Raw genomic sequence first — 27,414 nt, 5'->3', positions numbered from 1 at the left:
GAGCTGCTTTCCTAGGTGTGGGAGGGGTAGCTAGCTCCCAGAGTCTCCTAGGCTGATGGAGAAGATTCTGCAGAGCCCCGCGGAGCAGGGCAAGGTGGGTAGGCTGTACATACCCAGGTGTTATCCTGGGGAGCAGGGGAGCAAGCATGCAGCTCGGAGGACCACACTGTGCTTGCCCTGGGAGTGAAAACGGCAGAAGGATGACCTGAAGCCCAGGGACATCAGCCCAGCTGAGTGTGCATGTGCTCTGTCCACAGGCCGGCCATACCGGGGCAAGCCTAGTGACATGTGGGCCCTGGGTGTGGTTCTCTTCACCATGCTCTATGGACAGTTCCCCTTCTACGACAGCATCCCACAGGAGCTCTTCCGCAAGATCAAGGCTGCTGAATACACCATCCCAGAGTGAGTCCTGCTTACCTTACCAGCGGGGTAGGGAAGGGATCAGCTGGCCCTCTGGGATTTCAGTGAGGAAACAGCAACACCACTGGATCCTGGAACCCTGTGTCAAAGGCCAGCATCCATCACCATGCTGAGGTTTCTTCCTCTTCTTCATGACCAGGGATGGAAGGGTCTCTGAGAACACAGTGTGTCTTATCCGGAAACTGCTGGTCCTCGACCCCCAGCAACGCCTGGCTGCTGCTGATGTCCTGGAGGCACTCAGTGCCATCATTGCGTCTTGGTGAGTGGACCTGCACAAGGCCAGGAGCACAGCCGTTCCTCTGCTATGTCATCAGCTTCAGAGTCTCCTCTGAGGGTGTCGACAGAGTGCATGTCAGATGTGCCAGCTGTGAGGTGGGCATTGCCTCGCTGAGTTCCTACCACAGCCCCTGCAGCAGGAGATGTCTCTTTATTGAGCAAGAAGATAGAGGCCCAGAGCAGTCAGCCATGTTAGGCAGTTACTGGCTGGGTCCTAAGCTGGATGGACTCTAAAGAAGTCAGAAGCAATAGGGACCCTGTCTAATCTGACGCATCCCCCTCCCCCGCAGGCAGTCCCTGTCCTCTCTGAGTGGGCCTTTGCAAGTGGTTCCTGATATTGATGACCAAATGAGCAACTCTGATAGCTCCCAGGAGGTAAGTGTGGAGTCAGGAGCAGGTGCAGGGCTTCCTTCCCTAGTCTCTGCAGAGCCTGGCTGTCCTGTCCACCTGAGGTTCCCAGCCTGAGAAGAGACTGTTGGCTGACATGGGGTCAGCTCCTGGGAGGCCCCAGTGCCAAGCAGCCACCTGGGCCTCTGCTGGCTTCCTCTTCCTCCCCAAGTCCCATTTCTCTCCCTGTCTAACTCATGGGGTTCTCTCTCACCCTTCCTGCTTTTTGTTTTTTAGATGATTCATTTACCTCCTCTTCTCTCCCCCTATTCCCTCCACTAGAGAAAGTATTGGGGACAGATAGGAGTGCTAGGTAGCAGCTGGGGGTGGTCTGGGGCAGCCCTTGGGAGGGAAGCTGGACCTTCCCAGCAAGGGGGGGCAGGTGGACCAGGAGGGGGCATGCCTGGAAGCCCTGCCCAGCTCCCATTCACTCCACCTTTAGGCATGTGGGGCATATTTTTATCCCGTTCTCAAAGGAAGTAAAGGATCAGAGAAGTGAACTGATGTGTCTGCAGTCACACAGCTTGGGAGCAGGGGAGCTGTAGGTCTCAGAAGCCTGCCCCCCACTAGTCAGGACTTGGAGCTGCAGGAGGGAGCTCGGCTGGAGGCCACTGTTGGAGAGTGGCTCTGCTCTGAAGCCTTGGCATGCGTCAGCCCTCAGAGTTCAGAGACTCTTTTGTGAGGAGATGCCTGCACCCCACCTGTACACACACACACCCCACCGTGGATGAGGGTGCTAGCACAACCTGAAAGGTAGAAGACAGGCTGTGTGCAGCTGGGGCCTCCTGCGGCCGCACGGTGACAGCCAGTTGGCTGGAGGACTTCAGGGCCCCACGCTTAGCCTCTAGGAAGATAGGGTCTGACTCGTGCTGCCTAGGGAGCATGCCCTCAGCACCTCAGCTGCCCAGCCCTGCTGCCTGTGTTTTGTCTTCACTGTGGTCTCTCGCTCTCACAGGCAAAAGTAACAGAGGAATGTTCCCAGTACGAGTTTGAGAACTATATGCGACAGCAGCTGCTGCTTGCTGAAGAGAAGAGCTCCATCCACGAGGCCCGGGCGTGGGTGCCCAAGCGGCAGTTCGGTAGCATGCCACCAGTGCGACGGCTGGGCCACGATGCACAGCCCATGACCTCCTTGGACACAGCCATCCTGGCACAACGCTATCTGCGGAAATAGTGCCCTCGGCTAGGGCACAAGCCCCAGCACACCTCTCCTCGGCCCACCTGGTGAGGCCCAGCCATCCGGCCTAGTGCCGGGCCCACCACAGTACTGGACTGACTTCCAGGCTGCAGCAGGGACAGGGCAGGGATAGGGACAGCCCAGGTCACAGCCAGGGTCAACAGAGGTACCACAAAGCTACCTTTTTGGGATGATTGCTTGATTTTTTTTTTTTTAATCTGAGAATTCTAGATACCTGATCTGCTTTTAATCATGACATTTTAATCTACCTCTCTGTCTCTCTAACCACGCTGTCTCTGGACCGAGTGCCGGGAGGAAAGAGGGGAGCTTAATCTTGCCACCCAGGCCCTGGAACAGCTAGAGCCTGGCCAGGCCACTGCTCCCCACAGTCCATATAAGCTGACGATGCAGCTCGCTACTGGCCCCCAGTAAGCACCTCTTCCCACCATCCATGTCCCCACCCCCCCTCCCTGGGGCCTGCCCTCAGTCTAAACTTTGGAACACTTTCACCTCATCTTCCGCCCAATTCAGATAGATTTATTTTTTTACTGAACCCAACTTCTCTCCCATCTCTAGGTTCAGCCAATGGCCACTCTCTGCCCCCAAGCCAGGCTGGATAATGGGGCCCACACCTGTATGTAGACTCCCTTCTCACCCCCAGGCACCTAGGCGTTCTCTTGCCAGTTCTTCTCTTCTCTCACCCCTGGGCCCTCTGTCTCTAGACTTGGCTTCTCTGTCTCAGCAGCTTTTCTGAGGTGCTGCACATGCGCATTAGCCCTGCCTCCTTCATGTGGTACCCAGGTAACATGGGCATAGTGTGAAGGGACCTGTGGCCAACTTTGGAGGATGCTCTGGGCCTGCTGGAGACAGGCGATTTGTGCTCAGAGACCTCCCACCCTGCTTCAGAAATGTATCTCTCAGCAGACCTGGGCAGATGGCTGCCTGGGGAGAAGACTTGGAGGGAAACCTTTAGGGACCGGGGACCTACCTGCCTGGCTTGAGAACAGCCCTGCTACCTTTTTGAGCCTAAATTTTGAAGTGGATGCCTGTCTTGCCAGAAATGCTGTTCTCTCCAGAATGCCCCTCCCTTCACTGGACTTGGCGCACCCAGTACCAAGCAAAGACCCGACTCTGGAGGCCTATACCTTGTGTATCCTCAGAGAGCGTGTTGGCCCCCTTCTGGCAGTTCTAGACCCTTCCTGCCCCTTGCTCTCCAGTGGGGGAGACCATGTTTCCTAGAGTGTGACTGCCCTTCACCCCCTGAAAAGCTGACTCACTGTGAGTGACCTTGGGCAAGTTCCCAAACCTCCTTGTGCCTCAGTTTCCCCATCTGGAAAAAATGGGGCCACCTCTTGCCAGCAGTAGCAGGGCCGCCCATGCCCCTTCCTCCCCACCCCCTCATCCAGCCCTGGGCGCCTGTGCCTCTGTTTTGCTGGGTCTGCAGGAGCCCTCCTGAGCCCAGCGCCCCAGCACCCTGCTCTGCCTCGAGCTCATACATCCAGCCGCTGAGAGTCAGGGCATGGTGCTGGGTTGGGGGGAGGGCTTTTTTCTATATTTATTTGATAATGAAAAGTCTCCTATGGGAGCAGAAATGCAGTCGGCCTGGACTTGTAGCCCACGACTGCCCTCCAGTGAGGCTCTGAGGCCTAGCTGGGGCCCTCCTGGGCGGAGCCCCTGCCTAGTGTCTCAGGCCGGCATCCACAGCCCTCCTTTTAAAAGCAATACCTTCAGGTCTGCAGAGCCCGTCAGACAGCCTGGTTCCTCCCAAGGCCGACCCTCGGTCTGATGGTATATCTGGCAGTGCAGACGAGAGGAGGTTGGGGCCGCCCTCACTGGTGTCACACACTGAGAAATCCTGTTGTAAAGAAAACAAAAAACAAAAACAAAAAAAGAAACAAAATGGAAAAAGTCACAAAAAAGTTTGTATAAAGACGTATTTTTATACTACATGGGGACTCTTCCTGCATGTCAGCAATAAACTTCCTGATCTGGAGCCACCATGCCTGCAGCAATGCCTCTCTGTTCTTGTCCTCTGTCTAGCCCGCTGTCTCTGTCCCAGCAAGGCAGGTCCTGTGGCTCTGGGCCCTGCAACAGGTGCACTGTAACCTCCGACCAGCAAAAGCAGGAGGGAACAGGGATGTCCTGCCTCCTGCCAGTGCCCAGTGGGAGTTTCTGGCTTGGTGTGGCCCTGCTTTCTGCCCGCTGTAGGCAGAAGAGTAGCAGGGCCCTGACAACTACAAAGCCATCAGCCCCTCTCTAAAAGGCCTGTGTCAGAGGTTGTGATTGCTGGATGCCATGCACTCACAAGCCTATTATTCCAGGGCGCTGAGGTAAGGAGCTAGCCAGCACTGGCCTTTTCCTGTGTTGCCCTCGCCTCCTTGGGAAGCCAAGGGGTGCCTTCCTTCCTTCCTTCTTCCTTCCGTTGCCTAAGTTTAGACTGTAGATTGTACTTCCCAGCAAAGCCAAGAAACAGTGAGGGGAGAGGTAGGCTAGACCATCCCCAGCTGGGCAGGGAAGGCAAAAGGCACCACAGCAAATGAAACGTCTCTCAGACGAGCCTCTTCCCATGACTGCTCTGCCCTGCCCCTTCCCCGCAGCCCACACACCCACATAGTCCATCCTGTATGGACCCCTGCCCCGTCTGACCCAGGTCTACCACCGTGAGATTCCTCAGCCCACCCGTCAGCTGCTGCTCTGGACCTGGTTCTATTCACAATCCCTAGCTTTGGGTACAGATGTCTCTGGGACTGTGTAGGTCTCCCAGTTCAGCCCTCAAAATTGGTCTGGCACCCAACTGGTGCTCAGAACGGCCTAGTTTGTTTTCTTTTTGCTTCTAGCATGTAGACAAAACAGCCCTATTTCTTTAGACTGTTTTCTTTGTTTTTGTTTTTTTTTATTTTTTTCGAGACAGGGTTTCTCTGTAGCCTTTGGTTCCTGTCCTGGAACTAGCTCTTGTAGATCAGGCTGGCCTCGAACTCACAGAGATCCGCTTGCCTCTGCCTCCCGAGTGCTGGGATTAAAGGTGTGCACCACCACCGCCCGGCTTTTAGACTGTTTTCTAAGATTTATTATGTATACAATGTTCTGCCTGCGTGCCAGAAGAAGGCACCAGGTCTCATTACATATGGTTGTGAGCCACCCTGTGGTTACTGGGAATTGAACTCAGGACCTCTGGAAGAGCAGCCAGTGCTCTTAACCTCTGAGCCATCTCTTTAGCCCTGTTTTTTAAGAAAATTTTTATATTTTATCTCTTAAGCGTATTGCTGTTTTGCCTGCATGTATGTACCACTTCTGTGCCTGGTGCCCACAGAGGCCAGAAGAGGACCTCAGATCCCAGGTGACAGTAAGCCCTCGTATGGGTGCTCAGAATTGAACCCTGCTCCTCTGGAAGAACAGCCAGTGCTCTTAACCTCTGAGCCACCTCTCCAGCCCCGGTGGTGCACATCTTAAATCCCAGCACTCAGGAGGCAGAGGCAGGCAGATCTCTGTGAGTTCGAGGCCAGCCTGGTCTACAAGAGCTAGTTCCAGGACAGGCTCTAAAGCTACAGAGAAACCCTGTCTCAAAAAAAAAAAAAGGCTTAATTGTTAAGAGCACTCCTTCTTCCAGAGGACCCAGGTTTGATTCCTACATGGTGGCTCACAACTGTCTAAACTGCAGTTCTCAGCCGGGCGGTGGTGGCGCACGCCTTTAATCCCAGCACTCGGGAGGCAGAGGCAGGCGGATCTCTGTGAGTTCGAGACCAACCTGGTCTACAAGAGCTAGTTCCAGGACAGGCTCCAAAACCACAGAGAAACCCTGTCTCGAAAAACCAAAAAAAAAAAAAAAATAAATAAATAAACTGCAGTTCTCGGAACTCTTCGGGCACCAGGCAGGCTCATGGTACACAGACATACATGCAGGCAAAACACTCACTAAATTAACAAGCCTCCGGTATAGGGCCTGCCATAGTGATTGTGTTAGTTAGGTTTCTGTTGCTATAATAAAGACCATGACCAAAAGCAACTTGGGAATCCCAGCACTCAGGAGGCAGAGGCAGGCGGATCTCTGTGAGTTCGAGACCAGCCTGGTCTACAGAGCTATTTCCAGGACAGGCTCCAAAGCCACAGAGAAACCCTGTCTCAAAAGACCAAAAAAAAAGCAACTTGGGGAGGCAAGGGTTTTTGTCATATTTGTAGTCCATCATTGGAGGCAGAACCTGAAGCAAAGCCATCACAGAATGCTGTTTTTGCCTGGAGAGATGGCTCAGCGGTTAAGAGCACTGACTGCTCTTCCAGAGGACCTGAGTTCAACTCCCAGCACCCACATGGTGACTCAACACTGTGCTGTATACATAATAAGTAAATTAAAAAAAGAATGCTGTTTTCTGACTTGCTCAGATTGCTCAGGTTACCCTTCTAGGAGTGGCATTGCCCACAGTGGGCTGGTTCCTTCCATCAGTCAAGAAAAGGCCCCATTCACTTGCCTACAGGCCAAACTGATGAAGGCATTTCTCAGTTGAGATTTCTTTTCCGGGGGGGGGGGGGGGTAGGGACAGGGTTTCTCTGTAGCTTTGGAGCCTCCCTGTCCTGGAACTCATTTGGTAGACTTGGTAGATCAGGCTGGCCTCGAAATCATGGAGAGTCACCAGTTTCTGCCCCCCAGTGCTGGGATTAAAGGCATGCAATACAGTGTTCTGCCTGCATGTCTTTCTACAGGCCAGAAGAGGGCACCAGATCTCATTACAGATGGTTGTGAGCCACCATGTGGTTGCTGGGAATTGAACTCAGGATCTTTGGAAGATCAGCCTGTGCTCTTAACCTCTGAGCCATCTCTCCAGCACCCTCAGTGGAGTTTCTACTTCTCAAATGACTCCTCCTTGTCAAGTCAACAAAAAACTAGCCAGTGTAACTGATCCATGTCAGCCTCACACACAAATACACCACAAACCATGACCTTCCTTCTCTTATCTCCAAGAACTCAAGATAATTTTTTCTTTGATTTTTTTTGGGGGGTTTTCGAGACAGGGTTTCTCTGTGGCTTTGGAGCCTGTCCTGGAACTAGCTCTGTAGACCAGGCTGGTCTCGAACTCACAGAGATCCGCCTGCCTCTGCCTCCCGAGTGCTGGGATTAAAGGCGTGCGCCACCACCGGCCCGGCTCGAGACAGGGATTTCCTGTGTAGCTTTGGGTGCTGTCTTGAACTTGCTCTGTAGACTAGGCTGGCCTCGAACTCACAAAGATTTGCCAGCCTGATCTACAGAGCAAGTTCCAGGACAGCCAGGGCTACATAGAGAATCTCTATCTGGAAAAAAAAAATACCCCCCCCCCAAAAAAAAAGAAAGGAAGGAGGGAGGGAGGGAGGAGAGGAAGAAAGGGGAGGGGAGGGAAGGGAAAGGAAGAAGGAAGGAAAGAAAGAAAAAAGGAAGGAAGAAAGAAAGAAAAAACCCGGTACCACCCGGGAGACTTTAAGCTCAGCACCCTTGGGCTCCTCTGAACCACAGTTCAGGTGTGCTGACCCCAAGGAAACTTCCCTTCCCTGAAGATTTCACCTCAACGATGGATGCTGGTTTCTTCCTAATCACAGCTGCTTTCTCAGCTGGGCCAGACCAGCATCCAGTCAAAGCAAAGGTTTTACTGAATTGGTCTGGTCTCTTGTTAAACATGACTGATTCTTCAGCCTAAGCTGACCAGAAACCACAGGTTCTTAGTTCAAACAAGCACATGAACAACCAAGAAACATCGCAGTCTGATGGAGGACTTTTCTGATTTTTTGAGAGAGTGGGGGGAGCCTGAGTGTGGAGCACAGCCGCCAAGCCAGCCACGGGCTGACGTGGGCAGGGACAGGCTCTTGGCTGGATAAGCTAGAGCACTGAGGCCTCTTCCAGTCTAGACCCTTCAGGTCCCTAACCTGCCAAGACCTGCCTTTCCTGTTTCCTCTCTGAACCTTTCCAAGATGTCCAATTCCTGTCCCAAGCAGATGAGAGGGCAGATGGGCCAGCCAGAGGAAAAGTGTCAGGAGAGAAGAGAGGCCTGGCCCACTAGGCAGAATCTGCGGGTGGATAGGCAGAATCTGCGGGTGGATGGGCAGACGAGAGATTCCAGCCATAGGGGAGAAACAAGCGACCAGAGAGAGCACTGTGGCTGGCAGAAGCAGGTAGCTGGCCACTGTAGACAGCCAAAGGCTTTACCTACCTTCTCCATAACTTTTTTGAGACAGGGTTTCTGTGTAGCTTTGGAGCCTGTCCTGGAACTAGCTCTTGTAGACCAGGCTGGACTCAAACTCACAGAGATCCGCCTGCCTCTGCCTCCCGCGTGCTGGGATTAAAGGTGTGCGCCACCACCGCCCGGCTCTTCTCCAGAACTTTTAATAGCTCTCTACTTCTCAGAGTCACGGGGCAGCGTCACTTCCCATGCTTAACCACAAGGAGCTGGCTGTAGAAGGTAGTATTCCAGTAGTGTCCGTTCCTCTGCCGGGTCCAGCATCTGCCTCAACACTCCCTTTGTTTCAGCATGGCCTCCATTTCCCCAAGGCTGAGTCGCATTTGCCTCCAGAGACAGATCTGCTAAGCAGGGTAGGTAGTGCAGACCGTTGTGCAGTTTCTCAGAGAGCTATCTCAAACTTCACACCACGTTCATACTGACCCACAGAGAACAGGTGTGTGCCACACAAACGAACAGACTCCTCCATACACAGAGGTGGACAAGCTAGGCTGCAGCACACGCTAACATTTATGTAGTCAGCAGACCATGTTCCTCGAGTCCTGGCCTCCAGCTGCTCTTCCCTGCTAGAGATCTTTACTTTCCTTCTGATTTGAGTTACTGAAAGCTGTGTCAAAGTTGTTTACCAGCTCTGCTTCACGAGCACGTGTTGCCTTGGCCTTGAGGATCAGAGGGTAAGGTTTTCACCTGGGCCACACTTGACTGTTGGGTATATGAGCCTCGTGGTGCTATTGAATAGAGGGCTTCTCACCAGGGACTAGAGGTCCGTGTCTCTGTTTCAACCTCCAGCCCCTTGCCCAAAGCTCGCGAACTGTATGGTGGTGCAGAGAAGGCAGACAGGCGTTGTGTGCTGCAAACACATTCCCAACACTACTTCTTCTGTATATGTCCAACTAGCCAATCACACACACCTTGGAGAAGCAAGGATGTGCCGTGGTCCTCCACGGGCATCACTGATGGCACTGAAATGTTGCCCCAGGCTGGTATTGATTCTGGTGCTAACTACCTCTCAGCCCTATATAACCCAAAGGGTCACAGCCTTGCTGGTTTGCTGTTGAGGACTCCTTCTCCCAAAGATCCCTCAATGTTAGTGTTCAGGACTCAGGCTTTAGACTCCCTCCTCCTTGTTCTCTTGAACTGGGTGACCCACCTATTCTCAGGATGCTAAACAAACCCATCTGGTCTCTCCTTGCTGGAAATGGTATTTGGGGGCTGGGGCTACAACTGCCTCTCTAACACCCACACCCAGGTATCTAATCTGATATCCAAAACCTGACTCAGTCCTGCCCCACCCCCCAGAGAAAAAAGTAAAATGAACAAACCAAAAAAAATTGCTGCTCCCAAGACTTTCCTCGCTTGCACAGCCCAAGATCAAGGCTAAATTCCTCTTCCCTCCAAACCACCTCCACACAGGAACTTCCTTCAGGACACCACCTGCCTCCCCCCACCCCTCCAGTTAAGCCCAGACCACTGCTCCCCTGAATACATGCCAGCCTGCTCCCTCTGTCTCAGTCCTTGTCCTGCTGTGGCCAAGCCTGTCTTCAAGCCACTTCAGGAGTCTTTCCAAAGTGTGGAGTGGGTGATGACACTCCCTTACTGAAGACCCCAGGGCTTATCAATTCACTTACAACGACATCTGAACACCTCGGGAGCTGCAACGTGGCCTGCATGGTCCCGCACCATGGATGCTAGCTCTCTGCAAGCCTGGAACTCCACTCCTGCTCTTATTCCTTATGCCTACCTAGACACACTCTCCCCCAGATCTTGGCATGGGTGCCCTCTCCTCAGGACCCAGGTCTTTCCTGGGGTGTTCCCCATCCCAATGGATTCCATCCTCTCCTCAGCACCTCACAGCCCAAGAGTGCCTGCCTCCTAAAGACTTTTAAAACCTCTTTATTCTGAATCTCCATTTTTAGGAGGAGCCAGGCATCTCCTAACCGGGTGGAGTGGGGTGTGTGTGTGTGGGGGGGGGTTGTTCTCATCCCACACTGAAAAGCTGAAGCAGCATTATATGCAAATAGTTAAGTACACCTGTGACCAAGAGACCTCTGCATGCTCACAAAGCCTGCTAAACAGTCACAAATACTCCCAGGTGTGAGTCAGCCCACTTCTTCTTTCTCCATCTCCTCTTGCCCCCTACTTGAACCCAGGCTGGCCTGGGGGAGTGTGGGGGGGGGTCGTCCTGCAGCTTGGACAGGGAGGGGGTTAATGGCCCTCAGGCCTCAGGCAGCGCCTACAGCTATGCCTGCAATTTCCTCTCCCCATTCTTCCCCTCCTCCTTCCCAAGATTCCCGCCAAGAAAGCCTCCCCCTCACCCCAGCCCCAGTATAGGGAGGGGAATGGCGGCGGGGGGGGGGGGGGTGTAGCCAGACGACAAGTCAGAAAGAAGAGCCCAGCTGCAAATCCCCCAGCACACTTCTGTGCAAGCCTTGAGCCCAGGTGGAAGCACACGTGTGAGTTTGGGCAGGTCCAGCCGGCAAAGCAGCGAGGACGTTCCCTGCGCTTGCAGAGGCAGGGGCCCCGCTGGGGTCTGCAGCGTGCTGGGGCCTGGCTCACGGCCGAGTCCTACAGTCATTGACCTTGGGTGACCACAGCAGCTGGACACACTCAGCCAGGCCGCTGGGAGGAGGGCCTGTGAGGTCCTCTCCCGGAGGACCAATGAGGACGTGGAGGTGATGGCTTACTCCGCTGGGTCCACCAAAGGGCTGGAGGGATGATTGGGTTTGGACCCGCCCCCATCACAGGAGGAGCCAGGCACAGGGAAGTAGTTTGGAGCCTGCGCCCTATAGTCAGAGAGTTGTGGGTTCAAGTCCTGACTATGTGGCAAAGATCTTCAAGATTTTTATGACTCAGTTTACATCCTCCGCAAATTGGAGATTTAATGATAGTCACATTCTAGGATTGGTAGGCTTACAAGAAGGAATGTCTATGGGGGGTGGGTACCTCCGGCGCCCAGGCCTTAGGGATGTTTAGTTAATGTTGTTGTTAGTACTAGCTGGGGCAGCCCCTGTGAGCGGCCTCCCCAGCGGCTTCCTGTAGGGGAGCAGGGGCCGCCCCCTCTCCCCTTCCTCCAGGCGCTCTTCCTCCCGCCTCTCCGCCCCGCCCCGCCCCGTCCCGTCCCGTCCCGTCCCTCCTCTTTCCTCAGAGGAAACTTTCCGCCGGCTGGACCATCAGGTGTCCGGCCGCGCCACGGTGCAAACCGAGTAAGAAGGACGGGGTGGCCCGGCCAGGGTGTATGCAGCCCCCGAAGAGACGCAACTGCCGGGGGAAGACAGCGGGACGCTGACGGGTGAGTGAGCAGGGCTGAGGCCCCGCAGGCGGAGGGGTGCAGGAGGGAGGCGGCAGGGGAGCCCGAGGCACCGCCTCGTCCTTCCGTGCGCTGGGCCTCGCCTGGGGACCCCACGAAGGGGCGGAGCGTGTGCGGCTTCTCCGCTGCTCCCCGGGATGAAGGGGCGTCTGCGGAGAAGCAAGGACTCTTTGGCAGAGCCCAGATCTGTGACCAAATGAGGGGAACTGCTCTCCTCCAGGGTGGAGGAGCTGCCCCAGGAGTGAGCGCCCTGGGCCCTGGAGGACCTGACCTGGCTGACCTCGCAGGCTTACAGGAGAGCTGCGCCCCAGCAGCATGGATGCCCCAAGGAGGGATATGGAGCTACTCAGCAACAGCCTGGCGGCCTATGCACACATCCGAGGTGAGGGCCAGGCCTGGGAGAACGGAGTCGGTCTCAGAACGCAGGCAGCCCTCCACTCCCAGCTGCTCAGTCCTATCCCCAGATGCCTGTCCCCTGCTGCCCTTCTCTTCTGTGCCCCAAACTTAGGCCCTGGATCTCTCCCAGATGGGCCGACTCCAGCCTGCCAGGCCCCCCTATGACCTCCGCTCCCTGCTCCCTAGCTAACCCCGAGAGCTTCGGTCTCTACTTCGTGCTGGGCGTCTGCTTCGGCCTGCTGCTGACCCTGTGCCTACTAGTCATCAGCATCTCCTGCGCGCCTCGCTCGCGGCCCCGGACCCCTGCTCCGCGCCGGGACCCTCGCAGCAGCACCCTAGAGCCCGAAGATGAGGACGACGAGGATGAAGACACCATGACGAGGCTGGGCCCGGATGACACTCTCCCGGGCCAGGAGCTATCCACTGAGCCCGAGGGGCCCCTTAGTGTCAATGTCTTCACGTCTGCAGAAGAGCTAGAGCGGGCACAGCGGCTGGAGGAGCGTGAGCGAATCCTGCGGGAGATCTGGCGCACTGGGCAGCCGGACCTGCTGGGCACCGGTACGCTAGGGCCCGGAGCCACGGCCACAGGCACACTGGGCCGTATGCACTATTATTGACACACGACCCACAGCATGGGTCCCTGAATACTGGACATGGGACTGAACTCAGTGCTGCCCCAGGGCTTTCAAACTGCCTCTGCTCCAATTCTCCTGGTGCTATTGGGCGTGAATCGCCGCCTGCTAAGCACTCTTTACTGGGCAGGTGTGGGTGGGGGAAAAATGCCAGGTCCCACCTTCTCCTCCTGGTAATAATCAATGACCAATGAAAGCTAGTCTCAGCGACTCAGTCTCGTTTAGTTGCCGCTGCTTTGAGCAGTTCCCCCAGGCTCCGGTTTTTCAGGGGAGTCCCAGGGATGTGGGTGTCACTGCTTTTGCTGGTCACACCCCTTCTGGGGGTCCATCCAATGCATGCTTGTGCTCACTTTATAGACCAAAGAATCAGGCCAAGACATGCCTGTCGTACTTGCACACGGGACAGATATTACAGGCATTCCTTACTAGCCAACGCTTGGGCAAATGTCACTTAGTCCCCTGCCCTATGACCTGCCTGGGATGTCACTGCAATCACCCAGGGATGCCTAGGGCTCAGACCTGGATGTTAATTCTATTAGACCTAGTGCCTGAGCGAAGCCAGAAGTTCGCTTCTGGGCCGAGTATCATTCCAAGTGAGTGGACACAGAGGTCCCTTCGGGCAGAGGCCAACTGGGAGGAGCTGGGCCCAGAGAAGGCCAGCTCCACCCCTCTAGCGCACAGCTGGGTTCCTGAATCCAGGAGGGTCTGGGCCCCTCCACCCTGCATCCAGCGCAGGGCTGGCCTCTGAAGGAGACTACAACCCCCACCCCGCCCCCAACCATCCGGTGGATAAAAATAGCCTTGCACAGGACTTGAGAATGGTAATGGGAGCCACATGTTGGCCAGATGTGCCCGAGAGAGCGCGCCAGGAATGCGGAGGGTGGTGTGCCGGCTGGCCCCGCCCCACACGGACCAGGCTGGTCTAAGAGTTCAGTTTTTACTTCCTTGGAGTTTCTCAAAGTTGTGTGCAAGGGTCGGGGTGGCCCGAGCAGGATGGACGTCCCTCCAGGTCGGGCTGAGGTTCCGCCTGAGCCCTCCCTTATTCTGCCGGCTGTGTTTCCGTCTGTGTCTGCGCCTGTTTGAAGGACTTCTTGGTCCTCTGCATCGTCCGAACCTAGTCGGGAGAGGGCATCAGGGACCGGAGCCGACAGCTACCGCCCTTCCCCTCCTGGGCCTGCATTTCACCCACCTCCAGCAACTCGATTTTCTCACTCGCGGCCTTCAGCTCCTTCCAGACATCACTCATCTTCTGTCTGTGGATTCGGGGTTCAGGTGAGACACTGGACCCTTCCCTGTCTCCCGCCCCGCCCATCTGCATCACCGCCCACTTACTCCAGTTTCAATTCCAGAAGCTCCAGCTTGCTCTTTAGTGACCGCACCTCTTCCTTTAACGATGCTACATCCATAGCATCTGCGCTGGCGCTGGCACTCTCGGAAGAGGTTAGTGGGACCACGGGATGAAGTGTGGGAGCTCCTTCAGCGTCTGGCATCCGTTTGATAGTATGTGGTACTTGGGGAGTGGGGACTGACTCTTTTGGAGGCACTTGTTTTGGGGGACTCACCCCTTCAGAAGGCAGCTCTTTGGGGAGTGGTTCTTTCCGAGCTGTCTCATCTTTGGCTGGCAGACCCGTCACGGCAGCCTCATCTTCAGGCTTGGAGTGGGCTGGGCAGTTGTCCCCGTGCCCATGTTTCATCTTACAGCAGGACCTCTCTGAGGGGTTAGACCCTTGAAAGTGCTGTCCTGGCACCTGGATGTCATTTGGAGGTGCAAGAGACTGGGACCCCTGTGTGGTTTCTTCTGGAGGCAAATGCTGGCACTGAGTGTTCTCTTTAGAAGGGTCCTCTTCAAAAACCATGTGCTCTGGAGTCAAGATCTTTACTAGTGCGGGGGCAGTGTCCACAGGAAGGGCCGCCTTCGGGTCAAAGATTTCTTCCTTAGTTGGGGATTTTAGGGCAGGGGCTTCATCCCCAGAAAGGGCACCCCCTGTAGTGACAGCCGTGTCCACAGCGGTATTCTCTGCAGTGGGGATTTTGTCAGAATCCAGGGCTTTCTCTGGAACGCGGTTCTCTGGAGTGGAGACTTTGTTGGGAGCTGGGTTCTTCTCTGGGTCAAGGGTCTTATCTGGAAGCCGAGTTTTATCTGGAGTGGGAGTTTTATTTGTGGAGGGGGCCTTTCCCGGGCTTCTCTGGTCATCCTCCTGCAGTGATGGTAGGGATGGGGTTTTAGGTGGAAGCTGATTACCTTAAAGTAGCTTCCTTGTTTCCCTTGGGATCTTTTACCCTTGTAAAACACACCTGTGGGAACCATCTCCTTCCAGTAATGCCCTCTCCTATGTCTCTGACCTCTCACCTGACTTGACACAGGATGCTGTTGAGAAGCCTGGGTTCCGGGTCGCTTTCTCCCAGGTTGCCGTGCCCCCCCATTGAGGAAGCTGCCATTGAAGCCTATGAAAGTAGAATTTCAGAGACCCAAGCTCATCTCTATTGGGCAACACCCCCCCCCCGCCATCCCTATCTTCCACTGTAGAAAGTGAACCCTTACCAGCGTCTCGGGAGGGGCGTTTCTGGCTGTCCCCACTGGGTGTGGAAGATGTCCTGGAACACATCTCCATCAGCAACATGAGACAGGCATGGAAGGGGTTTCTCCTCTGCATCCCCCTCCTCCCCAATGCCCTCCTCCTCCTTACTTGACTTTGCTAGGTGCCGAGGCAGCTGCTGCCAGCCTCTTGACGGTAGGTAGGGATGTTCTGGGCATCAGCTTTTTTGATTCCTTAACAGGAGCTGGGAGGAGAGAAAGGAGTAATGTCCGTCTGCTTAAGTCCCTGGCTGTGTGTCCCTGGGCACAGAAGTGTGATGGGAGATGAAGTCCATCTGATTTTGAGAGCTCACCCTGGGCTTAGGGAAGCATGGAACATAAGGAGGGCTCTGTAGGGGCGCTAGCTCTCTATCCTGCCTGCCAGGTTTTGATCCCCTCTTTGAAGATCTGCCTGTTCCCTGCTTGGTGCCCATAATGAGTTCTCTGGTTCAGACTTCATTCTTTGTTGGACCAACAACCACCACCAACACACACACACACACACACACACACACACCTTTTTCCCAAGACAGGGTCTTACTTTGTAGCTCTGACTGTCCTGGAACGTACTATGCTATCTTACACCTTTTACGTGGTCCTACCCAGTCTTAGGGGTTTAATCATCATCAATAATCCAGTGACACCCAAATCTCCACCTCTGTGACCCCTGAACTCTTGTCATTCCAGCTGCCCTCTCACCAAGGTCATGAGCGCAAAGAATGACTAGATTACACAGAGACCTACCAAGTCTCAGAAAACTAGATCATTTTGGAGAGCCGCCAACACCAACTACATGGCATCTAGATGCAAGTTCCTGCTTCCCACACTCTAGCCCCTGAGCCTTCCTCATTTCTGCTGTTCTCAGGCCTCCTGCGTGCTCATCGGCAGGGATGAGGCAATAAGAATGCCTTTGATTCTGTAGACCAGGCTGGCTTTGAACTCACAGAGATCTGCCTGCCTCTGTGTCCTGAGGGTTGGGATTAAAGGTGTGCTCCACCACTGCCTGGCCTCATCTTTTAAAAATCCTTACATTGGCCGGGCGGTGGTGGCACACGCCTTTAATCCCAGCACTCGGGAGGCAGAGGCAGGTGGATCTACAAGAGCTAGTTCCAGGACAGGCTCCAAAACCACAGAGAAACCCTGTCTCGAAGAAAAAAAAAAATTCAGCAAGAGGGATGAAGAGATGGATCAGGAGTTAAGAGCACTGATTACAGAGGGTCTGGATTCAATTCTCTACACCCACATAGCAGCTAACAGGGTGCTCTTAACCCTGGAGCCCCACTTATTGCTCTTGCAGATGACCCAAGTTCAGTTGCCAGTACTCAACGTGCGGAGAGATTTGTCTCATAACAACCTATAACTCCAGCTCCAGAGTGACCCACAGCCTCTGGCCTCTGTGGGCACCAGTACATAGACACAAGGTACACCAGAAGCATATATGGGGGGAGGTATTTTTAGCTCTTTTTCCCCTCCCAGAGAGGGTCTCTACATAGTCCTAGAACTCACTCTGTAGACCAGGCTGGCCTTAAACTCAGAGATCCACCGGCCTCTGTGTCCCGAATGCTGGGATTATAGGTGTGTGCCACACCCACTAAGAACGGATTATAGGTGTGTGCCACACCCACTAAGGACGGATAAGCGTGCTGTGAACCAGGGTCTCACTGCTGCCACCCAGGCTGAGCTGAAGTCTCCTCCTGAAACATGCGAGCAGCTAGGAATGTAAGTGTAAGCACAACATCAGCAATATACAACATTGAAATTTTTGCTGTTGTTTCCTTTCTGTGTTTTGAGGCAAGGTTCCTCTGTGTAGTTCTGGCTGTCCTGGAACTCAAAAAAGCATTTTTTGAGATAGATGGGGTTTCGCTATGTAACAGGCCCTGGTTGTCCTGAAACTCTGTGTAGACCATGCTGGCCTTGAACTCACGGAGTACAGGGATTAAATGTGTGTGCCACCACCTCCCAGCACAATTTTTGACTTCTAGGGAGCCTGATAACTATTTGTGTACTTATATGCATACATGTGCCTTAGCCCAGACGTGTGGGGCAAAGGACGACGTAGAGGAGTCATTTCTCTCCTACCATGTGAGTATCCGGGATCAAATGCAAAGCCAACAGGCTTCATGTCTCTACCTGCTGTGCCTCCTCACCAGTCTACAGCAGACAGACTTCAGTGATCTGGACGTCATGGTACGTGCCAGTAATCCCAACCTCCTCCAGGAGGTGAAGGGAGTGAGAATGCTGGTGTTCAAGGCCAGCCCTGGCTAACATATAACACCTGTCTAAAATAAATATTTAAAAAAATCCCTGGGCTGGAGAGATGGCTCAGTGGTTAAGAGCATTGCCTGCTCTTCCAAAGGTCCTGAGTTCAATTCCCAGCTACCACATGGTGGCTCACAACCATCTGTAATGGGGTCTGGTGCCCTCTTCTAGCCTGCAGGCGTACACACAGAAAAATATTATATACATAATAAATAAATATTGCCGGGCAGTGGTGGCGTACGCCTTTAATCCCAGCACTCGGGAGGCAGAGGCAGGCGGATCTCTGTGAGTTCGAGACCAGCCTGGTCTACAAGAGCTAGTTCCAGGACAGGCTCCAAAACCACAGAGAAACCCTGTCTCGAAAAAAATAAATAAATAAATAAATAAAAATAAAAAAATAATAAATAAATATTAAAAACTAAAAAAAAAAATCCCAAAAGCCAGGCGTGGTGGCACACACCTGTAATCCCGGGCAGAGGCAGGTGGATCTCTGTGAGTTCAAGGCCAGCCTGGTCTACAGAGTGGTTTCCAGGACAGCCCAGGATACACAGAGAAACCCTGTTTCAAAAAAAATAGGCAAATAGAAGTGATGCCAGACAGTGGTGTCCTAGTTTCGTTTCTGTTGCTGTGACACAGGGAGGAAGGGTTTGTTCAGTTTTCAGTTCCTCACAGTACTGTGAGGAAGCCAAAGCAGGAAACTTCAAATCCGCAGACGAGCACAGAGAGAAAATAAACACGCAGCTCCTTCCTTGCTTGCTGTCAGCCAGCTTTCTCTTATGCTACTCCGGACTACCTACCTAGGAACAGCGTTACCCACAATGCACTGGGTCTTTCTATGTCTACCATCAAGACACAGCACCGGTGGTGAAGTGGGTGACTCTGCTCTGGCTCCTGAGCTTGGGGCCTGTGAGGTGAAGCTGGGTCCCAGGCCCTGCTCCCTTAGCTTACCAACAGGCCTAAAGCTCAGCCCCCCTGCCTGCGTCACTTCTAGGGAAAGCCAACTGGCTGGTGGGAACTGGTGTCCTCCAGCTCCTGGCAGAAACAACAGCAAACCCTCCCGGAAATCTTCCCAAAGGCTTCCAAGGCTCCCGCAGCTAAGATCAAGGCTCATAAAGGTAAAAGGCACACGAAAAGGCAGGCCAGGCAGCTGCGAGCGGTCAGCAGGCCCTGCTTAGCGCACACACTGGGATTCTCCAGCAGGGAACGTTGACACAGCTTAGGTAAGAAATTAGGATGCATAAGCAACAAAAGGATTATCTGGAAGAACCGGCTATGAAAAGCAAACAGAAAACTGCGTGACTACAGATGACCACAGCATTCCTGGAAAAATACACAATGCAAACCCATGACCTACATGTGTACGGGCAGGATTTACCGTACGCATACAAGTTAAACAGCAGGGGGAACCCAGCCTAAAGCTAGAGAGAGAATCGCTAGATGAGAAGTGGGGTGGGGGTGATATGATCCAGACCAATGTTCTTGGTGAGGCGGCGCCTAAGTCCTCTCCCAGAATGGCAGTGAGGAAGACGGACAGAGGACAAGATGGGCATCTCTGTGCTCCCAGGACGGCAGGGAGGAAGATGGACAGAGGACAAGATGGGCATCTCTGTGCTTGTGACACTGTCCAAGGCAAGCGCGGTAAGATGAGAAGTGTCTGCCTGACAGTGTTCATCCCTGGGACTGCTCATCCCTTCTGTCCAGTGGACCACAGAGTGGGTCTGCAGTGCAGAGTTGGGGAAGGGGTGCTAGTGTAGGTTCGGTGGCTGTGAGGAGCCACAACTTCACTACTCATGTGACACCCCCCCCCCTTGGGTTGGGAACACAACCAACCCAAGAGTAGTGAATCAGAACACAAAGCGCTGCATCAAAGGACAACATTAACAAAGGATGCCTGGGCTGGAGAGACAGCTCAGTAAGTAAGAGCACTGGCTGCTCTTCCCCAGGCCAGGGCTTCAATTCCCAGCCTCTATAACTATCTGTCAGGCCAGTTTCAGAGGATCTGGTGCCCTCTTCTGGCTTCCACAGGTACTGCATGAATGCAGTAAACAGCCGTACATGCATGCAAAAAACCCATACATATTACAAAAAAAAAAAAAAACCAAAACAACAAAATGAAAAGATAGGAAAAAAGTTTTACCATCGTTTTTGGTGTACTGGGGGTTGAGGCTAGGGTGTGCCTCATGCTTGCCAGACAAGGGTTCTATCACATAGCTATAGCTTCAGGCTTAGCTTTTCATCTAGAACATAAAGAACTCCTGTAACTCCGCAGTAAAGAACACAACCCAACTGGAAACACAACCCACAGAGTCCGTAAACAAACGAAAAGCTTCTCAGTGCCAGGTGGTAGTGGTGCACACCTTTAATCCTAGCACTCAGGAGGCGGAGGCAGGCGATGAGTTCAGGGGGCCAGCTGACCTACAGAGCTAGTTCCAGGACAACCACCAGGGCCACACAGAGAAACCCTGTCTCGAAGAAACAAAACAAAGAAACAAAAGCTTCTAGGCGAGCCGGGTATTGGTGGTGCATGCTTTTAATCCCAGCACTCAGGAGGCAGATGCAGGTGGATCTCCGAGTTTGAGGCCAGCCTGGCCTACAGTGCTAGTTCCAGGACAACCAGGACCACATAGAGAAACTATCTCAAAAAAAACCCCAAAAGAACAAAAGCTCCTAGGCACCATGAAGCCCCCAGAGGAGTGCAAATCCAAACCACTAGACACTTGCTGTCCACTAGCAGGGCTCTAATGAAGATATTAACAAGCATCAGTTTGAGTATGGAGACCCTGAGATCGTCATACACTTGCTGGTAGGAGGCAGGAGGACCATGAGTTCAAGGCTAGCCTGGATTAAGTGGTGAGACCCTGTCTCAGAGATCTGAGGACTGGGGATGTAGTACGATGTCAGAGCATTTGCCTAGTATGCGCCATGCCCTGGGTCTCCAGCACCGAATAAGGGTGTGGTGAGGCTGAGGGATGGCTAAGTGGTCAAGAGCACTGGCTGCCATTGCAGAGGACTGCATGCAGTTCAATACCCAGCGTCTACATGGAGGCTCACAACCATCTGTTCAGAGGATCCGACACCCTCTTCTGGCCTACACGGACACCAGGCACAAATGTGTTGCACAGACATGCATGCAGGCAAAACACCCATACACATAAAAATCACTAAGTCCCCTGCCCCCATACAGGGTTTCTCTGCATAACCTTGGCTGTCCTGGAACTCGCTCTATAGACCAGGGTGGTCTCAAACTCAGAGATCTGACTGCTTCTGCTTCCCGAATGTTGGGATTAAAGATTTGCGCCACCACTGCCCAGCCAACATTTGTTAAAATATCCTCTCAGAGTTAGGAATGATAGTTTTCTGCTGAAAAGACTACAATTCCCACCTTCCCGTGAAGGTGGCCAAAGTCATTCCATGACTCTATGAGGGGCCACATCCCATCTTCGGTAGGCATTTTGGCCATCTGCACACGAGGTAACAAACATGCCCAGTTGCCGTGAATAAACATTATTATTCTGCTTAAGATCAGACCAAGTCTCTCTTCCGTCTCTCTGCCTTTAAACTATCTAGCGACAGTGAGCAGTTCACTCCTGGAGCCATCTCTCCACCCCAGATTTATCTCTGTGGACTTTGAAGCGTAGAGCTAGCACCACGATATAGCTCAGTGGAAGGCACTGGTCTCATTTGTGCAAGGCTCGGGGTTTGATCCTGACTACCTCCCGGACCAATAGACACTCCAGCGGGGCTATGTGACCGTCGATGCCAAGAACCACACAGAAGCATTAGCATATGAGCATATACAATTGGACTCACACGGGAACCACACAGCTCTGACAGGGGCCTTGACCCCTCCCTCCCTCTCTGCCAGGCAGGATGTTCCTATGATATACTGGACTAGTGGGGAACTACGAGTGTTTAGGAACAACTGAAAACTGGTGGGTCAGGACTGGAGAGATGGCTCTGAGGTTAGGAGCACTGGCTGCTCTTCCAAAGGTCCTGAGTTCAATTCCCAGCACCCACATGGTGGCTCACAGCTACCTGTAATGAGATCTGGCGCCCTCTTCTGGCCTGCAGGGATACATGCAGATGGAACAGCATACATAATAAATAAATTAATTAAAAAAAGAGAGAAACTGATGGGTCTTTCATAGAACAACCCCTCAACCCCACACTCCCCAGGCACTCACGTGAATCCCGAGATATAATTTTCCGTGGGACCAGCTTCCTGATCTAGATGAAAAAGAAATATGAGAATTCAAGGACAGGTTTCAAAACTTTTACATCCAGTCTCATTTAGGGGTGGCCCTCGAGCTGTGTTCAAGCAGTTCCATGCCTGTTGCTCTATTCTTTGTGTGTGTGCACGTGTGCGTGCATGCATGTGCAAAATGCATGTACTATTGTGTAGGCAAGAGGTTGACATAGGGAATCTGTTTTCTTTTCTTTTGGTTTTTCAAGACAGGGTTTCTCTGTAACTTTGGAGCCTGTCATGGAACTCACTCTATAGACCAGGCTGGCCTCGAACTCACAGAGATCCACCTGCCTCTGCCTCCCGAGTGCTGGGATTAAGAGCATGTGCCACTACTGCCCAGCTGGGAATCTTTCTTGATTTCCCCCTCTTGTATAACTGGCTGTCCTGGAACTCATTCTTTAGACCAAGCTGGCCTTGAACTCAAGAGATATGCCTGTCTCTGTCTCCCAAATGCTGGATTAAGGGCATGTGCCATCACACCTGGCTTTCTGCCTAATTCTTTAAGGTAGTCTCCCAATCAAAAGCTGAGCTCACCAATATGGTTTCTTCTGCCTCTCTACGTTCCTGAGGCGAGAAACACACGGGTGCTGCCATGCTCATTTGTCATTTCTATGGGTTCATTTCTATTTGTTTCAACAAAAACACTTGAACCCTGAGCGATGTCTCCTCAGCTTATCCCGACATGTTTTCAGAGAGTTCTACGTCCCTTTATCTAGTGATCCAGCAAATGCCATGATTTCTGACTTTTTTTTCCTGTTTTTTTTTGAGACAAGGTTTCTCTGGGTAACCCTGGCTGTCCTGCTTTGTAGACCAGGCTGGCCTCATACTCAGGGATCCGCTTGTCTCTGCCTCCCCAATGCTGGGACCAACGTGTGTGCCACCATACCGTTTCCCGATTTTTTTTTTTAAAGAAGTCTTTCCTCTGCCCTCCCAGTGTCTGGTTCAATACTCACAGGGGGTGGAGGAAGCACGAAGTTGTCTGGAAACAGCCCTCTTCTGCCTTGACACTCGCCTTCCCACCAGCCCTTATCCTCTGTAGTCTGAGAAAAAAGACAGCAGGGAGGTGAGCCTCCCTCAGGTCCCTCTTGCCTGGGTCCCACTCCTTACCCTTCTGTGCCTCCTATTCCTCTCACACCTTTCTCAGAACTTTCACCAGGTCCCCCTTGTGCAGCGCCAACTCATCCGGGGCCTCAGGCTGGTAGTCAAACAGGACCCTGCAGGTCTCTGGGCAGGAGACTGAGAGAAGGCATTCTATTGTGTAGCCTCCCCCAGTGGCTCCCACCACAACCTACCTGGTTCCCCTCCCACAAGGCAGGGTGTGTCCTGGCACCGTGGGAGGGATTCTTTGGCTAGACTGCTCACCTGTCCGCAGGTAGTCTGGAGGGCTGTCGTAGGTCAAGTTGCTCAGCTAGAAGGGGCAGAACAAAGGAAGAGGAAGATGAGCCTGAAGCCATTTTAAGAACTCACTGGGCAGAGACAGGCGGATCTGTGTGAGTTCAAGATCAGCCTGGTCTACAGAGCAGAGTGAGTTCCAGGATAGCCAGGGCTACAATGAGAACCCTGTCTCGGAAAAAAAACAAAACAAAACAAAAACTCATTTGCTGTGCCTACCCTGACCCAATTTACCTTAGGAGGCTTCGGTGGATTAGGGACGTCTGAAGGCATGTCTGCGCTTCCCAGGCCTGGAGAGGGACAATGAGGTTAGGGAGGTTCTAATTTAGCTAGACTCTGGGGGAGGGCTAATGGGTCAACAGGGTCAGGAAGGTCATTGGGAAGATCACTGAAGACTGCAGAGTCTGGTCCCAGGGAATCACAGGGTCACGGTCTCACTTGGGGGCCCACCGTCCAGCAATTCCACAAAGTTGGATGGGAAGGCTCCCAACTGCCCGTTCTTCTTCCCCAGCCACCAGCCGTCCTCAATCTGGGGAAGGGGAAGGATGTGGGAGCATCTGGGTCTGTCCAAGAGTCACTGGAGTGTCGACCCTTGGTTCTGCCCAAGGACAGCCTCCTCCCCTGCTGCCTCCCTTCCCATCGCCCCCACCCTCCCTTCACTCTCTTCTGTGTATGAAGAGCTCCAGCATCTCTCATCGTACCCCCTCACCTCCTTTATTACTTCCACAATCTCCCCAGTTTGAAGCTTCAGTTCGTCTGCCTGCTCTGGGCTGTAGTTGAAGTTCACTTTGCACCATCTTTGGGGACCCTGAAAGTTGACGGGGTGACCTAGGCCAGACAAGCAGAGGGGGAGCTCGAGCAAGAAGCCCTGTCCACAGCACTGGGGAAGGGGCGGACCCCCGAGCACGGCCTCTGGTAGCTTTAAGCCCCGCCCTCTAGCGGAGCATTGTACTTGGAGCCAATCAGGGGGCTGCACAGTAGCCTCGCGGCCCCTCCCGCAGTCGTTACGCTCCACGCGGGCAGCGAGCTCCCACGCGCCAGCCCAGCGCCAGACTCACCGCGGCGGAGGCGCGCACAGCGCGGTCTGGGCTCAGTGACGCCCCGCAGGGCCTCGGGAATCTCCTGGGAAGATCGCACGGAGGCGGCACTCAGCGCAAGGCCCGGAGCTGGACCGGACCCGCTCCCCGCACTGCCTTACCCGCACCAGGCCTTACCTGCACCAGTCTCTTGGGAAAGAGACCGTGGCGGCCCTGCAGCGTCCCATGCAGCCAGCCCCGGGCGGTCCCTGCGCGAACCTGCCGGACCACATCCCCTGGCGCCAGGCTCAGCTCGTCCTCCGTCTGCGCACGGTATCTGGCCAGGACCAGGACTTCTGCGGGCGGAGGGCGGGCTAAGAAAGGCTGGGGAACGTCCCTGGACATTCAGAACTACCCGAGACCCTCACACATACCCATGATTTCTGGGGACCCCTGCACAGCCTTGTGGTCAGGCTGGCGGTTGAGTGTAGGGAGCGCAGAGGGCGGGCCGGGCTGCTGGGCTGTACATTGAATGAGGCGGAGTCTCAAGTCATAGGTCAGGATCCAGGTGCTAGGAGTGGGCGGCCTGGCTCAGCAGGTTGGGCCCCAGTTCCAGGTCGTCATTCAGGGTCTCTCAGCCCAGTTCTAGGGTAACAGCTCCTCCAAGCTCTCTTCCACGACTGCTAAATTCTACTTTGGCAGTCTCCCAACCTAGGCCAGACTTGACGTTTTTTTGTTTATACATTTCCTGGCCCACCCTCTACAGGCTTGCAAGTTGTTAGCTGCAGGGGAAGGTGGAGAAAGGTACATACCAGGGCGGGGCCGTTCCGGAGAAAGCACCCCAGGAGAAAGTGGTGGCTCCTGTCTCTGAAAGACTATGGCTGGTGTATTCCAAACTTCAAAACCCCACTTGTGGAGCTTTCATTCATTTGAGGGCCTGGGTTTTCGACATCACAGAAGTCTAATTACCAGGGCTGGTAAGTCTGAAGGTTAGGGCCCACCCACCAATGAGGTACTAGTTGGGCTATCTGTAAATAATCTTCCGACTGGGTGAATATACACAAAGGCTAAGCCAGTTTATGGCAGCCTTGACCCCTGCCACACCACGAAGTCAAAGTCCTTGCTTGTTGCACCGTAGTGAAGTTTGGTTCTTGGATATTAAAAGCAAAGAATGAAGGAACTTTCCTGAGAACAGGTGCTTCTTTGTAGAAAAAGAGTATATTATGGGATGGAAACTTCTGTGGGCGGTACCTACCGCCCCAGGGTGGCTGGAGCAGGTGTGAGGACAAGGAACACAGTCCATTTGCATCTGTCACTTCGTTTATTGTTTTTATTTGCAGGAGGAGTTGAAACAAAAACTTAAGGGTGTTTTTCTTTCTCCCCTAAACATGAATCATTCAAGTAAATCCAACTTAACTATAGAAATTAGCAAAGTAAGGGGAAGTAGCAATAACCCAAGAGCAAAGGCTGGGGGAAGAGGAGGGTGCAGTCGGCATAGAACATATGCACTGCTGTGGTTCACCTGCTCGGGACCGCCTCCCCGGAAGGCAAGCACAAGGACCCTTTTATGAGGATGCCCCCACCCAACATTGGAAAATGTTTCAACCCAAAACTTAAGGTTAAAAAGAAAAAAAAAAAAGAACAAAACCAAAACACACAAACCCCACAAACCACCCAGCCATAACCACCATCCTTAATCGATCATAGGAGTTTCTTTTCATTTTATAAAAAGATCAATAAAAAATATTGAAAAAATTATTTTCTCATCTTATATTTGTAAAGATAATAGAATTCAGAAGTTTCTTAGAAAACAGCCCAGAAACTGCCCTCCAGTTTCCACTCCTTTTGCTGAGGACCAGCAGGACTACAAAGTTTAGGATACTGGAGCTGCTGGTGGAAAATAGGAAGCCCAGCCCAGGAGAAATCAGACAAGAGCAGGATGCATGGGGAGGCTGGGAGCAACTCCACGTGACACATGGCTGTGCAGAAAGGGGAACACAAGGTGGTCAGAAAGGCCTTAAACTCCTCCGTGACATACAAAACCGGTTTTTACAAAGATCCAAGCAGTTTGGTCCCAAACTGAGGCGAACACGTCAATGTTTATTCACATGCTTTAAGAATCAAAGTTGCCCAAATTAAATCTTTCTGCTAATATACTACATATCCTGTAAAAAGAAAAGAAAAAAACAAAACAAAACAAAAAGAGAAATGTAAGGGCCTTTTAAAAATCAGGACAGGAAAAGACTGAAAACCAAGTTCATCCTCTTAGTTCCAAAGGAAATTAAGGAAACTTGGGTTTCTAATAGGGAAAGGAAAACAAAACCAAACAAACAAAAAACCCAAGCATCAGCATCATTCTTCCTACCCTGCCCCCACCCCACACACCAACAACAAACAAGAAACAGCGGGAGCCCAGTGTGTTGTGGGCTGCTCAAAACATGGGCCTGATCCTAGGCTCTGGGGCAAGTGTCCTCTGTCCAGTGGGACAGCACCAGGGATGTGTACTCTGCTGTTGTAGGTTCTGTGTGGCTGGTGGGTTGTGGGGTGGGATTTGCAGGATCTTCCTGAGGCTCCGTTTAGCTCCACCAGCCTCTCTCAGCGCCTCTCTCCCTGGGCCAGGGCTCCATCAAGAGCGGCCCTACTCAGCTGTGGGCTGCAGACCGTCCTTGTCTTCCCGGTTCTCTGTCCCACTCTCATCGTCTTCAATCTCTCCTTCCTCGCCACTGAACTTATCGTGGGCCCACTTGGGGCTGGTACTGGATTTCCGGAACATGAACCGGCCCCGACCCCGGGGGAAGGCTCCTCGGCCACGGCCACGGCTCATCCACTTGTCACTGCCTTCACCTTCCCGGTCATCATGCTGCAAGCAAAGAAAACTGGCATCAGGGCTAGTGTTCTCTTCTCTGTCCCCATCACAAAGGCCAGAAAGCCTGTGCTCTTGCGACCTTTTCTGCCCTTTGCCCATTCTATTCCAATACTGCCACAGGCTCAGATGCAAGAGCACCCCTGGGTACCTGGGGAACTCTAAGGCAACAGTGTGGGCATTACAAGTGTTAGAGTAGTAGGAAAGCACGAAGACGGGCACTAGCTCATTTACCCCGTCTGTCTATCCTGCCACTTATGACTATCACGTA

The 27,414-nt window shown here is 53.2% G+C and overlaps 4 protein-coding genes across 13 annotated transcripts in view; 2 read left to right on the top strand and 2 right to left on the bottom strand.

The window, feature by feature from the left end:
• The window catches only part of Stk40 (serine/threonine kinase 40), a 38,834-nt gene extending 34,576 nt beyond the window's left edge, over positions 1 to 4,258 (top strand). For both annotated transcript variants that reach the window (XM_041652455.1, XM_041652454.1), the window contains exons 8-11: positions 258 to 402; positions 560 to 679; positions 987 to 1,071; positions 2,039 to 4,258. In XM_041652455.1, the coding sequence (XP_041508389.1) occupies positions 258 to 402; positions 560 to 679; positions 987 to 1,071; positions 2,039 to 2,257 (569 nt within the window). In that variant the 3' untranslated portion in view covers positions 2,258 to 4,258. The remainder of the gene's footprint in view (positions 1 to 257; positions 403 to 559; positions 680 to 986; positions 1,072 to 2,038) is intronic.
• A 7,070-nt stretch (positions 4,259 to 11,328) lies between these two features.
• On the top strand, positions 11,329 to 13,339 carry Eva1b (eva-1 homolog B). Of its 2 annotated transcripts, none has more exons than XM_041651173.1 (3): positions 11,329 to 11,746; positions 12,052 to 12,146; positions 12,347 to 13,339. In XM_041651173.1, exons 2-3 carry the CDS (start codon positions 12,080 to 12,082, stop codon positions 12,775 to 12,777), a joined length of 498 nt encoding a protein of 165 aa, XP_041507107.1. In that variant the 5' UTR covers positions 11,329 to 11,746; positions 12,052 to 12,079; the 3' UTR covers positions 12,778 to 13,339. The 2 variants fall into 2 exon arrangements, with proteins under 2 accessions (XP_041507107.1, XP_041507106.1); XM_041651172.1 differs by having other exon boundaries at positions 11,985 to 12,146.
• Positions 13,340 to 13,715: 376 nt separating this feature from the next.
• On the bottom strand, positions 13,716 to 24,903 carry Sh3d21 (SH3 domain containing 21). 5 transcript variants are annotated; one of them, XM_041651977.1, is made up of 16 exons: positions 24,715 to 24,903; positions 24,479 to 24,636; positions 24,323 to 24,386; positions 23,974 to 24,092; positions 23,703 to 23,793; positions 23,499 to 23,554; positions 23,235 to 23,280; positions 23,008 to 23,108; positions 22,826 to 22,912; positions 21,811 to 21,853; positions 15,480 to 15,573; positions 15,335 to 15,387; positions 15,143 to 15,237; positions 14,125 to 14,990; positions 13,982 to 14,045; positions 13,716 to 13,906 (listed from the first exon to the last, which is right to left on the bottom strand). In XM_041651977.1, exons 1-16 carry the CDS (start codon positions 24,716 to 24,718, stop codon positions 13,832 to 13,834), a joined length of 2,016 nt encoding a protein of 671 aa, XP_041507911.1. In that variant the 5' UTR covers positions 24,719 to 24,903; the 3' UTR covers positions 13,716 to 13,831. The 5 variants fall into 5 exon arrangements, with proteins under 5 accessions (XP_041507911.1, XP_041507912.1, XP_041507910.1 ...); XM_041651978.1 differs by having other exon boundaries at positions 23,974 to 24,072; XM_041651976.1 differs by having other exon boundaries at positions 24,479 to 24,720.
• Positions 24,904 to 25,596: 693 nt separating this feature from the next.
• The window catches only part of Thrap3 (thyroid hormone receptor associated protein 3), a 34,864-nt gene continuing 33,046 nt past the window's right edge, over positions 25,597 to 27,414 (bottom strand). For all 4 annotated transcript variants that reach the window (XM_041651548.1, XM_041651550.1, XM_041651551.1 and 1 more), the window contains one exon: positions 25,597 to 27,140. In XM_041651548.1, coding sequence (XP_041507482.1) covers positions 26,919 to 27,140 — 222 coding nt within the window. In that variant the 3' untranslated portion in view covers positions 25,597 to 26,918. The remainder of the gene's footprint in view (positions 27,141 to 27,414) is intronic.

Source organism: Microtus oregoni, unplaced genomic scaffold (assembly GCF_018167655.1).
Source record: "Microtus oregoni isolate MIOR12 unplaced genomic scaffold, Mior012 000005F_ref0000423, whole genome shotgun sequence".
In the NCBI taxonomy this organism is placed as follows: domain Eukaryota; kingdom Metazoa; phylum Chordata; class Mammalia; order Rodentia; family Cricetidae; genus Microtus; species Microtus oregoni.
This window is presented reverse-complemented; position numbering and strand designations above follow the sequence as displayed.

Excerpts from the sequence above, each read along its gene's own strand:
- Sh3d21 (XM_041651976.1), bottom strand. The coding sequence starts at position 24,685 with ATGTCCAGGGACGTTCCCCAGCCTTTCTTAGCCCGCCCTCCGCCCGCA. Across the intron at positions 23,794-23,973 it reads TTGTGGAAGTAATAAAGGAG|ATTGAGGACGGCTGGTGGCT; the intron begins GTGAGGGGGTAC and ends CCCCTTCCCCAG. Across the intron at positions 15,574-21,810 it reads AATTATATCTCGGGATTCAC|CTCCTGTTAAGGAATCAAAA; the intron begins GTGAGTGCCTGG and ends CTCTCCTCCCAG.
- Eva1b (XM_041651173.1), top strand. The coding sequence starts at position 12,080 with ATGGATGCCCCAAGGAGGGATATGGAGCTACTCAGCAACAGCCTGGCG. Across the intron at positions 12,147-12,346 it reads GGCCTATGCACACATCCGAG|CTAACCCCGAGAGCTTCGGT; the intron begins GTGAGGGCCAGG and ends CCTGCTCCCTAG.